The sequence below is a fragment of the Odontomachus brunneus genome, unplaced genomic scaffold, assembly GCF_010583005.1.
Source record: "Odontomachus brunneus isolate Ranch 3 - 2012 unplaced genomic scaffold, Obru_v1 Obru_scaffold_044, whole genome shotgun sequence".
NCBI lineage: Eukaryota > Metazoa > Arthropoda > Insecta > Hymenoptera > Formicidae > Odontomachus > Odontomachus brunneus.
In genome coordinates, this window is record NW_022639494.1 from 1,533,869 (window position 1) to 1,550,448 (window position 16,580).

At 43.0% G+C, this 16,580-nt stretch overlaps 1 protein-coding gene across 7 annotated transcripts in view; it reads left to right on the forward strand.

The window, feature by feature from the left end:
* The window catches only part of LOC116844664 (nucleolysin TIAR), a 475,685-nt gene extending 460,609 nt beyond the window's left edge, over positions 1–15,076 (forward strand). For 3 of the 7 annotated variants that reach the window (XM_032816511.1, XM_032816517.1, XM_032816516.1), the window contains one exon: positions 4,607–4,808. In XM_032816511.1, coding sequence (XP_032672402.1) covers positions 4,607–4,648 — 42 coding nt within the window. In that variant the 3' untranslated portion in view covers positions 4,649–4,808. Of the gene's footprint in view, positions 1–3,717 lie in introns of all 7 variants that reach the window. The other 4 variants (XM_032816518.1, XM_032816513.1, XM_032816512.1 and 1 more) reach the window with 4 other exon arrangements.
* The last annotated feature ends 1,504 nt before the right edge of the window (positions 15,077–16,580 follow it).

Consider the following 16,580-nt stretch of genomic DNA (forward strand, 5'->3'; position numbering starts at 1 on the left):
AACACACGCATGTCATATAATTAGCTACGCACATGTATCCGGTGTAATATTTATTGACTTGAGTTGACGTTCATTGTGGGGGGTTAGTAACGGCGATATGATAATTTCGGCAATTTGCGCCGTGCGCAGCATTATTTACAACGCCCTGATTTCGTAGAATACATGCCGCGAATGTGGAAAACCACGATTTCTTAAATTGAATTACGAAACGGGAATTATGCGCTTAACGTCGCGAGCGATAATGAATTGCTCTTCCGATATAGCGCAACCGCGCGCGCGCGCTACATCATTAATCTTCGATTCGTTGGTAATTTCAATTTATGGATAAAACGCAAAGTCGCTTGGCATTAACGAATAGTGCTGCGTATAAACGAGGTGCGAATTATTGTGTCGAAAGCGCGTATGCGCTGCGTGCTTGTGCATCGAAGATTGCAATTTTAATCACGTATAAGCAGAGTTGGGTAAAAGAGAAAGAGAAGCGCGTTCGCCGTTGCAATAATCTTTCGCGTACGCGTAATTCGTAGTTGCGATAATCGAAGGCGGTAAGTATATTCGAGTGGTTACACACAGCACGTTATACCCATCTCTGCGCAAATAGATGTACAATTAATATTTCGTTTGCTAATCCCGACGAGCGTGTTTGTTTTGTCATAGACGAAGTTGTCCCATGATGGTAATGATTGTGTTACGAACGGTTGTGCGGTCGAATGTTTGTACTGTGCATGTCTACTAGATTGAAGTGACACAAGTAGCAACGGCGAGAAATGTACAACCGAGATACACTAATGCTACACAGCACTTCTACTATCTTGTGTGCCGAATTTCGAGATATACTAATAGAAACAGAAGACAAAATTGAAAGGTCTCATTCGCCTTGAATTTTTCTCCAATGAGTTGTCGATGCTAGAGAGTAATGTTTGGCGAAACATTGATGAGACTGGGTGACATGTGATGCTAAATCGTATCACTTCGATCTGTATCTTTCTAATGTGATCTCTGATCTGTTGTCAAGAGAAAGGAAGAGAGAGAGAGAGAGAAAGAAGGAGAGTAAGTTGCGCTCATTTGTAGGACGGAGCAATTTTTAGTTTTCCACGCGCCAGACATTGATGGAGCAAGACAGACTCACTTCCCGCTCGACGTATCGTGATTTAGATATGCTCAAAAAATTGTAGTCCATGGCACTGTGAGGTGAAATATGATACTTATCGCAGTTGTCCAGAAAAGTACACCTCGACCATTTTGTGCTTTTTCCGCACGGACTGCACATGTAAGAAAGTGCGCACACAGGTACACATCGCTAAAAACGACATAGCCGCAAAAAAATCTGGAATAGTTGAAAAGAGATCACGGATGGCTTCGGGCGAGCGCAGAGAATGCATTTCAACTCAGCACCGCTTCTAATGCCCTTCCCCTGCGATTCTTTTTGCCGCGAGAACAATTTCTGAACTTGACAACCTGAGATTTCAGAATTGAGAATGACTATCTTATAACTTATAAGAGCTCGCTAGAAATCCAACTATAAAATTTCCAAATTAACTCTCCGCTTATTTCTCATATACATTTCCACATTTTCATCGCTTATTAAATAAACTGGAAACGTGTGTACTTGATTTTCAAATATTTGTGGCTTTTATGTTTATTAATTATAACTGCATTATATACTGCATATGCACATACGCACACATTATGCATACATATATATAATAACATGACCCTTTTCACTAATTAATATATTGAATTCGTCTCGATTTAAGACTTAAATTGCAAAATTTCTTTCCAATTCTATGGAATGATAGAATTTAAATTACGCGATGGTCACTTTAAGTAATTAAATCAAACGGTGCGCGAACTCGCTCTCTTAGTATAATCGCGGTTTACTAATATATAATCGCAGGAAAAGAGAACGCATTTATCAATTACAAAAACGTGAAATTCACGGGATTAAGAAGTAAGTCGAATCAAACGGATAAAAAGTCAAAGTTAAAAGATACTTCAAAGGAAATAAAGTTATTGGAAACAAGAGAATAATTGTTTTCTGACGAGCAAGAGAGAACTAGTGGACTTAAGTTGAAATACGCGAAACCGAATTAACGGACGAGTGTCTGATTTGAAATCCGATTTGCCCGCCGATTCCATTCATCCGCCGTGACTTTAATCTAAGAATCCACGAGGATCTAAATGAGAGCTGGCGGGAATCAAATCCAATAAGCATCGCGACATTTCTGGTCCCTTAGAGTTAACGACGCGTGCACCTATATTTCCCGTACTTTGCGTGCAAACGGCTGCGTGCCTAAATACACCGTGAACACTTCTCTCCGCGCATGCACAGCATTTTTCGGCAATCTCGGATCGAGAAGGGCGACATATTTAATAATGGGGCGTACAGGAAATCCTTAGATAACCATTATCGACAGCGTGACTACGAGCAATTCGAGATAACGTCGCGCACTGCAAACGTTGTATCGATTTCGGCTTTCAGTCATTAATCTGCAGCTGTTTGCAGTGCGTAAAACAACCTGTCGCCCATATGTGCTTAAGAAGATATATACATTTCACGTAGCTATAGTTGCTTAAACGAGTCCTTTATGTGTGTCGCATACAACGGGGCAAAAGTCACGTACGATTGCTCGTCTCTATCGCATCGAAGGAGAAAAGTTAGCTCGCTTTCGCACAAATATCTCTCCCCTTCCCCTATTCCTGCCCCCTTTCCCCGTCCGAAAAACCGGGCTCGCATTATATCACTGCATGTCAAGCGAAATACCACTTTGAAACTTGCTTGAAAACTAGCCATCGGAAAGCATCCTCAATTGAACGCGAATTCTTAGTAATAGCGGCGATAAAACAATGAAAGAGCGATGAAACGCCGAAAATATATTGCCAATGAGTTAAATCGCGCCATCGGCTTGCCGTTTATTTAGCTGGTACCTTACTTGCAGCCGAACAACGTCAGAGCGCGTCGCGTTTTGTCATAATAACAGAATCCGACGGAGCACATTTATATGAACGTTCGCAATTTTGCGCTCGCAAAACCGACAAACTTAGACGGTGTGTCCGTATGGATTATGCAATTGTACGTTGATAGTTGTCAGATTTTAATGTATATCAAAACTTTACGAAGTATATATCGAGAGAGGAACAGAAAACCAGCCGATTAAAAAAAAAAAAGAAAAGAAAAAAGGCATCGATATCAAATCGACATCATAGATACAACATGAGTATGAAAAGCTAATCGCCTACTCTGCACAGATCTTGACTTGCATGAATATGGAATGCGAGATGTAGACATTGCATGCATTATGCTTCTTGCACTTTATCTAATTCGACTCGAGTATCCCACTGGAGCATTTTTATTTCATCTGTTTTTCTCCAAATAACGATCGGATTATGTTTTTTGCACGCTACATCATTCTTAGCGACATCGATAAGTCGAACAGTTACTTCAGAGCAACGTTACGCAATTTCAGGCAATCATTTACAATCACTCGCCGTCTATCAGCAGTCGTAAACTTAATATAGCAATGTATTTTTTTTTTAATTCACGTGATGTTTTAAACGTTATTCAAAAGATTGGATAGATCGATTGAGTATTACTCAAGTATTAATCAGTATCAATCAAATGATACATTCATTGTATTCTCATTATTCATTCATTCAGTCAGGAAGGGATACTCGAGATTTTTGGAAAAACTGTCTTTATTTACATATTTCGGTTCGCAGGCACAGTGATCGCTACCACTATCATCGCACGGCCTGGCTTATCCTTTCTTTCGAATATCAATTAGCATCAAGATAACTGCATCTACAACCTGGCTCAACCTCGCATTCAGCCTGAAAATACTCGCTGCGACGTTGTTTTTATACGCAAAAGGATAATATTTCCTACGAAAACATAAAAAGAACAAAAAAAGGAAAACCATGCGAGAAACCAAAAGCGAGAGAAGGGATGAGATGTCCGCATTTGTTTTTTATCGGCGTAAAAATAAAATAAAGAAAAAAATCACTGAATCCACGATACTCGATCGTAGATTTTGTAGCGACGTAAACTCGATCCGATTGCGACCGAAAAATTTACAGAAACGGAAAGAAAATATCAGGAAAAGGAAATACTTAACTCGCACGTAATTCTGCGTTCATTTCGCCGTTGTTGATGCGCGCTGAATCACAAGACGGGTAGATCGCTATTGTACGACTTACAAACGCTTATACGATTACGATGCAATTTTTACGTCCTTACTACTGCGCTACGCCGTGTAGTGGAGGTTGAGTCATGGTAAAGGTAGATTCAGATTGGTTAGAATCTATGTAGTAGGAGAGAAATTGTATGCGAGAGAAACTGTAACGGGGAAGCAAGAGTGAGGGGGTGATGCAGAAGCGAGAGACAGAGTGAATGGAAGGAAGAAAGAGAGCAAGAGGGAGAGAGCACATAAGAGAGAGAACGCAAAGACGAGTGAAAGAGAGGGAGAGAGAGAGAGAGAGAGAGAGAGAAAGAGAGAGAGAGAGAACTATATTGTCGAGCATATTTCTATTACTTTCTTGAAATTCGGACCAAGACTTAACCAGCGTTTGTGTGTTCAAATGGTAAAGTGTGTTCTTGGTTGCGGTCCAGCTAGCGGATGAGGACTGGCTGACGCCTAGCCTTCTAGTGTGATGGTAAGCAAGTACACCCCACCAACAGGAACTTCTACAGCAACAACAGTTACCACCACCACCACCATCACCTCCTCCTCCACTACTACCACCATCACCACCACCACCACCACTACCACCAACAACAACAACTACTACTACAACAACAACATTTCCGTCATCATCGACGCCACCGCGACAGCAAAAGCAGTAAAACTCATGCCACCTCCGGCTTGACGACGCGCGAGTCGAAAGGCGGCGATCACGAAAACCAAATGACACCCCCGCTTAGTAAAAAACAAAAAAAAAAACAAAAAACAAAAAAAAAGAAACGAAGAGGCAAGGTGAGGAGGAAAAGGAAAGATAGCGAATAAGAATCATAATCCTTAGGTAAAACCATTCCCCTCGAGAGCAAGATGCATCCAACATCCCTTCTCCCCGTAAAATTTTCACGTCCAAAATATAAGAGAAAGAAAAGCAAGAGCCGCTACCGATTATTAAGCGGAGATACCTCTCGTCCAGTCTGTAGGATAAATCTAGCATCTCGCTCGGCTTGAAGAAATAGATAGCGTTCGCCGTAAACAGTAGTGCCCGAAGCTTCGATACAGAATACGCGAAATCCGGCATACGCGCGAATTCGCCATGTGACGGTCCGACGAGTGGTGTGTGTGTGTTTTTTTTTCCTTTTTTTTCCCGTAGCGAAAACGGCCAATTACGCATACTATGTATCGTCCAGCGAGTACACAAGCACACGAGAAACATGAATCCGCACATGTTCAACGGGATCCCCGGTTATCAATGTTACCCGTATCAATGTTTATCAATGTTTTAACGATGCGTATAAATTCGGACGAACTGCGAAGAAACGGAAAGGCGTCGATACAGACCGCCGGATACAGACTCGTTACCCGGATTCATTATTTTTGTAGTTTGGGCTTGACAGCGAAAAAAATAATAATAACTCAAAGACGTAATGTCGTACGGCGCGCTCGCGCGGCCCGATTGCGACGGCCGGCGGGCGCGACCGCGGTGTATAAATGATAAATACAAAGATTGATTAACCGAAGCACACACGTGAGAGAGAAAGAGAGAGAAAGAGAGAGAGAGAACGAGAGAGAGAGAGAGAGAGAGAGAGAGAGCGAGAGAGAGAAGATATATAAATATATAAATATATAAATATATAAATATATAAATATATAAATATAAATGAATGAAGAAAATATTAACATAAAAGAATAAAAGTTATTATAAACGAAATTCTGCAATTAGCTAGTTAGATAGGCATATTATATTAAAAGTTGCTCGAGGCCGACTCGAAATTCGGCGGCAGGGAAGAGGTGGATCTTGCGCGTATATATTCGCGTACATAACGCAGCGTTTATACCGAGGGCGAGGCGCAATCGGGTCCTTTCGTACAACTCTCCCCCCCATCCCGCCCCCCGTGACGAAAACCACGGATCTACCGGATCCACGTGTCTTATTCGATTTTTGCCATAATGCGAAGACTTCGTACAATTCAGTTGATGATAACACTTATTTATCGGACTCGTGGCCAAACGACAATTTGCGCGTGAAATCTTCGCAGCGGGCGGCGGTTCAGCAACCATTTTCTATCAATCGAGTCTGTCTCTCGGACGCGGCACTTAGGCCAGTTGGATATTTTTATAATATACGATCAGAAACACACACGTGTGCGCCGTGGCAGGCATCGACGAATTAGCGCGCGTTTTGGGCCGGGAATGGCGATGGGACGCGCGGAACGACCGATCGCGTACCGGGGTCTCGCCGTGGTTTTTAAGTAAACGTTAGATTTTTATATAAGACGACTACGTAGAACCCCCCAGTGTGGAGGTCGGGACTTTAAGGCGTTTAAGCAATAAAAGAGTTCAGTTCGGAAAAGGAAGCGGGCAGCCATCGATCCCTCCGTCTCTCTGTGAAATAATCTCGACTGCGTGGACGAGAGAAACACACGAATTCTTAACAACGAACGAAAAACATAACTAAATAAATAAAACGAGTAAAATAGCTAGACAAAGGCGGTGCGCGCACGCGTACATACTGTAATTGTCCGAAAAGCAGTGAAACGATCACGATCTCTCCGGTGTCCCGAATTTCGACTTGGCCAAACTCGATACAAAGAAAAGACGAGACCGAAATCGGTGTAAGTCGCGGAATATGTAAGAAATGCGTGAGTGCAATCGTATATATGGAAGAGCGCTAGAGAATGTGGGAGAAAAGTGAGTGCGAACGAACGAACATGCGAGAAAGAGAAAGAGAGAGGGAGGGAGAAAGAGTGAGTGAGTGTCAGTGAGTGCGAGAGAGACAGAGTGAGAGTGAGTGCGAGAGAAAGAGAGAGAGAGAGAGAATGAGAAAATGAGAGGGAGGATGAGCGACAAATAAAAAATATACAGCACAAGAGAGAGAGAGAGAGAGAGAGAGAGAGAGAGAGAGAGACGAAGAGTGGGAGGTTAAATAATTCGTAGGTAGGCACATTGCACCAACAGCACGAAAGTTAGATTAGACAAGTTTTTCTTTTTTTTGTGTGGGTTGGGGGGTTTGTCCACGCGTGCCCTGTCCGCGCGGCAGCCGTTTAGGGATTCGAACGTACGCAACCTTCATCATCGACGTGCTCCCCCGCCGTTAAAAAATATCAGTTCGCTGAGAAAGAGAGAATCGACCAAGAAGGGGATGGGACGCGAATCGACGAGGTGATAGCACGAGCAGTTTCAATACTTGAAAAGATGGGAAGAGCGGCTGAAACTTACTGCAACCCGTCTCCGTTATCTCCACGCTCGATCTTTTGTATCTCCATCGTCCTATCTCTCGCTCCTCATACCCACCACACCCGTTCTCGCCCCTTCGGTTTTAAGTACCGCGGCTCATGCTCGTCGCATCGATAATATCTTGTCTCTCCTCTTTTCCTCAGACCGCGGAGTTTTTGCGCAGGAACAACGAGTGAGAACAGTAGGAACGGACGCGTATCTAATGCGGAAACTAACGAAACTAAAACGAGCTCCGAGCTCTCGACCGTCAAGGGGGGCCCCAAAAAAATATAAGATTTATCTCGAATCTCTCTTTTTCCTCAACTTATGTGCATCTACTTCAACATTAGATATCAGTTTGTCGCTTGAGTTTCCATGCATCAAGCGACCGTGGGAACATGAATTAACGTTTCTTTTCTGGTTTCACTACTTCACTCTCTCCATCCTTGTCATTATATATCCGTTGGTAATGCTACCGCAGGCGCAGCCTTTGAGGTCCCGACGACGAGCCATCGTCTGCCCTTGCGTGTTTGAGATTTGGCATTCCCGACGTGGCTCGACGCGAATTTTCAATAGTACTATTCTCCCTTGTATCGGGAAACTCACGGCTCGAAAGCGTTGCGCTTTGAAGGGGATGCGTGATGACTCGTCTGACGTCTCTTCCGAATGAAACTCTCACGTGACACCACGTATCCCATGTACACGTGATCCATAATTTCGCCCGCGAGAGAACGCGAGAGAACGTAAAAGACGAGAGGAAAAAAAAGAACGGAAAAAAGACAAGAAAAAAAGAGAATTAAAAGAGGAAAAGAGAGAAGAGTCGGGTTAGATAGGTATGTGGATGGGGAGAGTTCGTCGATGATGACTGAAACGAAAACGAGATAAGACGAGTGATAGACGACTTTGTTATTAATCAAAAGACAGACGGATCGTACTTTAAGCGAATCAAAAGCGTGTTCGACGTTCCTCAATCAAAAGTAAAAAAAAAAAAGAAAGAAGAAGAAAGATCGATGATTAAAGTGCGACGCGCGGGTACTCGAGACGCGGCGTGAAGGGAGTGAAGAAACGGCACAATCAAACCTGCCCAACATCGCGTAGAGTTTAGATGTTTTGCGATGAAAGTAGTGTCTATCGTCGATCCGTCGCGCGATTGTGTCGACCGGCTAAAAGAGTGGCTTTTCCATGAGAGGCAAGCTCGACAATAAAAATCGCCACAATTCCAGTATTTTCTATCGCGATGAGTGAATCCCGATACAGTGATTCGTACGTAATCGAAATTAAGAGTGATAGTCGTGTTGCTGCTACGTGCGTTTTATTGGCTGCGTTTGTGTGTCGCCTCGCTTTATTCGCAATTTACAGATTTCAGGGAGAGTATTTTAAAACGATTCTCGGTGCGCAGAGACTAGCGTCCTGAGTTCTGTTTCATACATTTCGGCAAAGGATTATCGGAGGACATCTCGCTGGGTGGATTTCTATAATTGGTTCATTGCTCATCATTATCGCGCTGTATTATCGTTATTATCATTAAACCGGTATGTCAACACATTCTATGATGCAATCAGAGTGTATTAGAAGTATTCACGTTCATATATACGTTCAAATATTTTCTTTACCTGCACATAATTCTCCTATACTGAATGCATTTTTAGCTTATCCCAAATTTTCCACCTTATTATACCTTTAATTTAGTGCAACACGTGTTTGATATCCTTATTTTAATTGAGTTTTTATACAGATTATCATGCATGATCGCACGTTATGTAAACACGATCGCGATTACTTCCGGCATTTCTCGCATGTTCTAATCGAGCATTGATCCTTTAATCATCTTTCGACTTATTTTTCTCGTAACCTGCACACTGAAAACAATTTTGTCTATATCGTTATAATCAAATGTTATTATCTTCCGTGTGACCAGTCAATTATCTTTATAGCGTGTAACGATAAAAATTTCGATAAGACCGTTCATAGTAAATTAGAACTCGATTTTTCCACGAATGCTAACGAAATATTGGATATCGCGTGATTGTGCAACATCCGTAAATTGTTAAGAACATTAAAAGTATCAGGGAGAAAGAAAAAGAGAGAGAGAGAGAGAGAGAGAGAGAAAGAGAGAGAAAGAGAGAGCAAGAGAGAGAGCGAGAGAAAGAAAGAGAGAGAGAAAGAGAGAAAGTGTATAGATATATATGGCGTACAATATAAAATGCAGGTTACAATCGTGATTTGCAAAAGTTTTGCATCATTTAAAATTCTAGCGCTTAAAATGGAATCGTCATGCTAACCAAATCTCGTTTTCTACTAGAAATTGGGTGACTAGCCTCGAGGACACGGCACGAGTATGCAAAGAGAAAGCAACAAAATTATAAATAAATATATATACATACATATAAATACAAATGCATATATATGTATATATTATATATATAAATATATATATTTATATATATATAGCTACACACATATATATATTTATATATACTTATATATATACAGATATATCCACAGATATACACACTCACTTACGCGCAGCGGCGGCGAGGGCTGTTATTTTCAATCGTCGTGCGTAAAACAAAGCGCTGTGCGTGAGAAAGTTAGCTCGTAAGAAGCGAACATAAGTAAAGAAGAGAAAAGGGAAAATATCGTGTACATTATTAGTTAGGCGAAAGAAATAAAAATATAGGTTATTTTTGTGAAAGGTGGAACGAGCGAGGGGAGAGAGGGAGAACGCGGAGACCGAGTGGCAAGTGGGACCCAATGGCAGATTGTAATAAGAATTATGCAATAAGAACCCGTTATTATCGCGTACATTCGCATCTGTCAATCAAATCCGGTACAGTGACGTATTCCCCGGGAGGCGTTCAACCAACAAAGGGAAAAACAAAAAAAGAGTTAATCGGATCTGATGCACTCTACTTTTACGTTCCTTACGTTCCACCCAATCGCTCCCCTTGTCGAATTGCTCGCTACGCACTCCGACTCGATTCCACCTTCGACAGAGAAAAAGTGAGGGATCCTGCACTCTTTTAAAGAATCAGCGTGGACGCCCGATCGTGTAAAAAGTATTTGAAGAAAGACGCCTTAAACATTAAGGCGTATATGATTTCAAGTAGTACCGTACGTTGTCTAGGGCATATACCGAGTGGAGCTAGCCGATTTGAACGGAGTCGACGCGTTAAATGAGAAACCAAAAATGTAGTATAAAAAGTGATATATATATATAAATATATATAGATAATTATTAATGTAATCTAACTTATGTAGTAGGCAAAAGTAATGAAAGGGAAGACAAAGGGACGGTGGAATCGCGCGCGGAAACGGTGATTAGCGGGAAAAACGGGCGAACCGGGGCGATATGTAAGATGTAAAAAAAAGAAAAATAAAGGAAAGAAAAAAGAGGGACACAAGAAGGTATGCGAACTCGACTAGAGAGCCATACAATGTAGGGCGAAACTGGCGAGAGATCCACTTACGGTACCTAAACGTCGCGAACGCATCCGGGAAAAGGCGCGCGAGTGCGTGGACGCGCGCGCGCACGTGCGAGCGAACGCGTACACACGTGGTGTAAAAAAAACATATACGCGTATGTAAATACACACTACACCAAGTACACAAAAGATGCACACAGCGTACGTGTAGTTAAGTAGCGACGCGAGAAACTTAACAAAAGCTCTAGACGTAGTCTAGTCTAGTCTAGCTTGTCGATCACTAGGTTAACGAGTAAGAAGACGAAAAAAAAAGCGTTCACGAAAAATAGTGCAATAACTATATCCGCAAATTATACTCAGCACCCAAGATACACGGCACAATACGGCAGGACGCGTGTATATGCATACATTTACTAAAAAAAAGAAAAGAAACAACAGACACGTGTACACGTACACACCGAAAGAGAAAGAGAGAGAGAAACAAATACACACAACAGCATACACACACATATATAACACACGTGCCGCGGCTGCTGCCTCCATCCTTCGCTCGCGTCCTAAAAAAAAAGTCGTAGTTCTCAGATTCTATAACCTGGTAACGTGCTGGATAGCGTGAGATTCATGCCGCTTCAGGATTTTTACCGTCGCGTCGTTTGAGCTTCAGCGAGCGACCGCACCTGACCATCCAACCTCTCATCGAATCACCACATCCTCGAGTTACAACAAAATTTAATGCGTGCCTTTTTTCTTCCTCGATTCCCGAATTCCCGTCACGTAGCGTGTTTCCTCTCTTCCCTCGTAGTATCTCGTAACGGGTGCTATGTTATTTCCACCCTCCTTCTTCCCCACCCGTGCGTCTCTACCCTCGATGCTCTCTTATTTGTTTCTCACGACCGATATGTCCCGACGCCATCCGCGCACGTTCCTCCGCCCGGACAGACTTATCTCGCGGAGACTTACCAAACGATAGTCGACAATCATTGAAGAAACATACATTTAGAAACTTGTACGTGTTCTTTTCACCGAGGGCTAGGTATTAATTATCGTTACCGACGTGTTTGCACAAGTCCCGTGCAGGCAATGGACAGAGGAGGTGGCGTCGGTCCTGGGGGAAGATAAGAGAGCAAGGAGTATCGATTGCCCGCGATGTGCTATCCTATCGTGTTCGCAATGCTTTCGCCTCCCCGCGAGTGCACCACAAAACGCGATTTTGATAACGATCGACACGTAGGCACCGCGAATGCACACACGAAACATATCATCGAGCCAATCAGACGATCCTACCGCTCCCAATTAGGAACTGCAATGAGGGACGTGGAATGCAATTAAGCAATTGGTGCTTCGAGTTACTCGAACCGTCGTTGTTCGCTCGCGAAAGCGCTTTCTCTCTTTTTTACAACGATATATTGAACCGCGTGACCGTTTCAGAGAAATCAAATTTAGCTGGCCGATCAATCTGAGAGAAACAAAAGGAACAGCATTTATCGTGCGCTTATTTCGATTTCATCGCGAATCGCGCGAGTAGCAGTGACAATCGCCTAATAAATTTACTTGGATACAATCTCAGCGTGATATCGAGAGAGGCAGACAGAGAGAGAGAGAGAGAGAGAGAGAGAGAGAGAGAGAGAAAAAGAAGTATTTATCGATTGCATCTACATAAAAGATAAACGAGACATTTTGGTTTCATTCGCGACCGTGAGCTTTCGCTAACGCGACGAATACCTACGAACGGCAATTTATTCGGAAAAAGGCAGCGAATTATCGGGATTCTTTGCGTATCGATAATCGACATAGCCATATCAGACGCGTGGTTTTTTACTCGATAATCATCGACTGTTGTAGAAAGTTAAGCAGAGTTAATTTTCGAATTTTCACGAAATATTGTCGTTCCATTAGCGAGTAAATTGCAACTAAATGCGAGCGAGTGAACGCGCGCGCGCGTATTCTCATTCATCGTCGATAAAAAGCGCGAGGTGCATTTATAATTAAATTATTTACATCGAGACGCCGCTCGCGCGAGTCTAACATAATTCTTAACGGGACGAGGGCAGCAGTCGGGCCAAATTGGGATATTTAACCGATGCAAAGCACCTGGAAACAGCTTAGTGTTAGCGCAAGGATGTTTAAGAGAAAAAAAAGCACACAATGAAAGAAAAAACAAAAGTAGGAGCCGTAAGCGTAGATACCGAAGCATAACATAAAGTAATGTATGTATATGATCATATGTATTACAAGAAAGACTACAAACGAGACACGCGCATCTATATGTAATACAGATATGTATATTATATATACATATATGCATATATGTGTAAGAAGATAATATTAGCCAACAGATAGAAACTATATCGAATCTAAGCTTAACGAGATGGAGGTGGGAGCGAACGAATGCGGGTGCGTGACATCTGTAAATGCGCGCCCCGCGACATACTGTGTTAAATACCTTTAGCCGTAAGAGAGAAATAAGGAAACACACACACACACATTGAAGCGTAACTCGTAAGAGAAAATAAATGTTGCGGCTAGCCTGCTGGACCCCCGTGCCCCTAATTATAAATACGTGTAATGTATGGCTAAAGAAAGAAAGGGAGAGAGAGAGAAAGGGAGAGGGTGAATGAAAGTGCGTGAAAGGAAGTGTGCGTGAGAGAGAAAGAGAGAGAGAGAGAGAAAGAGAGAGAGAGAGAAAGAGAGAGAGAGCAGATGAACAGGGCGAGCATGCGAAAAGGAAAGAGGCAAAAATCGAAGGGAGTGAGTGCGTCGGGAGGATGAATCCAGTGAAAGAGAGCGAGAGAGTGAGAGCGAGCGAGCTAAGAGAAGAACGGAAGAGTGAGAGACAGTGATGTAAGCGCGCCTCAGCCGAGGAAAACGTTCCGAAGAGGTAAAAATCCAAAGAGAAGAACAACAAAGAAACACAATTGCGATCGCGTCCGATTGTAGAGAGAGAAAGAGAGAGGAAAGAGAGAGAGAGAGAGAGAGATTACGACGTTCCTTTATTATTCTCGTAGCTTTTCGTATGACTTGACGAATTCTACGTTGCGGAGCTCGTGCGGGTATAGATATGGCCCCTCTCCCTATCCCGGTGCGGTACGCGGCATATCACTTACGACCGTACGCTAAGAAGTTAGGTGCCTTTTTCCACTTCTTTATGTGTATGCATTTCGGTAAAGAGAAAGACAACGAGAAGAAACATAAGAGGCAGAAGAGAAGAGACACGGAGAGTTTAGAGAGACGCGAGAACAATCGGGGGGAGGGGGCGAAACGTAAACCGGCGAAGCATACACATATTGCAATATCACACATAAAAAAAGAAAAAAAATACGGCACGGTGGAGCTCGAGGGAAGGGGCCGGTACGACATCCATCCATCGTGCATCGTTCAGCACTGTGCTCATATGTATATTGCGGTAACAGCCTCCGGAATATAGGTGTGCGACACGTGTGTATAGGAAGCAAGAGAGAGAGAGAAAGAGGGAGAGAGAGAGAGAGCGAGAGAGAGAGGGAGAGAGAGAGAGAGAATCAAACGTCGTAATAACAACCGAAATGCGACGCGGGGGCGATCAAGCGCTTTGTGACTTAGGTATACTTCCGTGTTTAAACGTATGGCCCGCGGGGTCCCATGGCAGCCTGCATTGCGTGCTTAAGTTTAAGGAACTGGGGACGGCTCGTGAGCGACACGCCGAGCGCGAAAGCTGTATTAATGTACATGTAATTTGCAACGACGTGACATACGCGCGGGCGCAGCGGGCACAACAACAACAACACGACAACAGCAAGTACACAACTACTACTACTATTACTACTACTACTACTACTACCATCATTACCACAACAACAATACATAAAACCGTGCGTAGGGAAAACGCGAGGGAACGAGTGCCGATGTATTACGCGATGTGAGACAGTAGAAACAGACGCGTATGCACAGGCACGATAGGGGATGCATTACACTAACGGAAACAATTTTCACACGACACACGTATACACGACACTACCGCGAGACGCCCTGGAACGTGCGTAAGAAAAATGAAAAAACGTGTATGATATTATATATACATAACATAGCATATAAAGTACCCTATAAATAATGATGAATATAAATAAAAATATATATAAATACTATATAAAAAAAGTAAACAAAGTATAAATATGAAGGAAGTATATAAACGAAAATATAGGATAAATCACACATAGGCTTAAGAATACAAGATATTATTATGATGATGTATGGTTGGTTTATAATGTAAAATATATTATAGAAAATGTATATGTCTCTTTTAATTTTGAATCAACCCTCCGCATTTCATCACCCTGATGACGAGATTGCTTGCTTAAGGAATAATGAGAAAATATATGCACGTGATAGAGATGCGTCCTAACATATCGAAAGTCGTACTGATGAGTACATTTTCCAGCCTCGTCCATGAAACGAAATATCACAAATTGAAGAAAAACAACAGGAAATTCGTGCAGAGACTCGAGGAGGCGCGCCTGCTCGAGAGAGAGAGAGAGAGAGAGAGGGGGAGAAGAGAGATGCAGGTAAGTTTACACTATAAAAATTTATCACAATAAAAGATCTGCAAGAATAGAAAAGTAGCTTGTACTTTTTCTCGCGCGGCTAGACTAATTTTGCAACGATAATCTTTGCCATCTGTTTATATGATGAAAACAAAGAGTATTTAACTCTAAGTACAAACAGCGCGTAACGATTAAACGTTTGCATTCAGCGGTAATTAAACGTAAACATCGTTCGCATCGATAGTAGTCGCGAGATATAACGGCTGTATACGCTTGTTCTACCCGTTAAAAAAATAAGGGACGTGCGCGTTGCGCGCCACAACGCGGGTAATTATACAGACGCAGCAAGCACGGGGACGAGGAGAAGAGAAGAAACGCTATGTCGCAGCGCGCAAAACACCAATCGAAAAAGAAGAGCCGGGAGTTACGGTGCGCTGACAATTTAATCCTGCAAACATTTGCGTATTCCGATATCTCAAATAATTTCCACGTTACAGGCATACAAGAACATCTTGAAAACTCGGTCAATAAATGCCGCTTGAATCGGCAGGAGATGTCTATTTGAAATGTTCCAAGAGACAAAGGAGAAAAATGCACACTGCTATATATGCAAAGATAGATTTAAACAGCTCCGACGATATCGCGCATCACTGCAGAAAATATTCAACATTCGTTGCGTCTTTCAAAAGTGTGAGGCTCTTGTGACGAACGCAAGAGCGCCGAATGCTTCCTGCAGTGACTGAACGACGTGTTTCTACGTACATTCAAAAGTACCACAAATCCGCCAGTCAGTAATTACCGAATAACGCGAGCGACGACGTGTGGCGCGTGGCGAAATTGAAAATGAACCGACGATCTCCAGAGCAAGCCTCGCGTTGGAAGCTGCGGATACCACTCTGTGAATGCACCCTTTGTGCGAGGGTCTCTCTCTCTCTCTTTTTCTCTCTTTCTTCCTCTCTCCACATATTCGCGCACACCTGCGTACACGTTTCTGCGTAGACGGGAGGGATCGTACGTTGCGTACAGCCGGTAGATATAGTCGCGCTTAATTGCGAGGCAGGGGTGCGGTGCCCGGTTATTTTAGCCCGGCTGACGGACGCGCGGACATGACAGCTGAGAAAGTCCGAGCTCCCCGTTCGTCCCGCGCGTGCTGCAGCATCGCAGCAATGCTCAACCACTCACGTGTCGCGTTGCACTAATTATTTTCTTGGCCGTGCTAATTTCGCTGCGCCGGCAAGCGTCGTTTCCTTTTT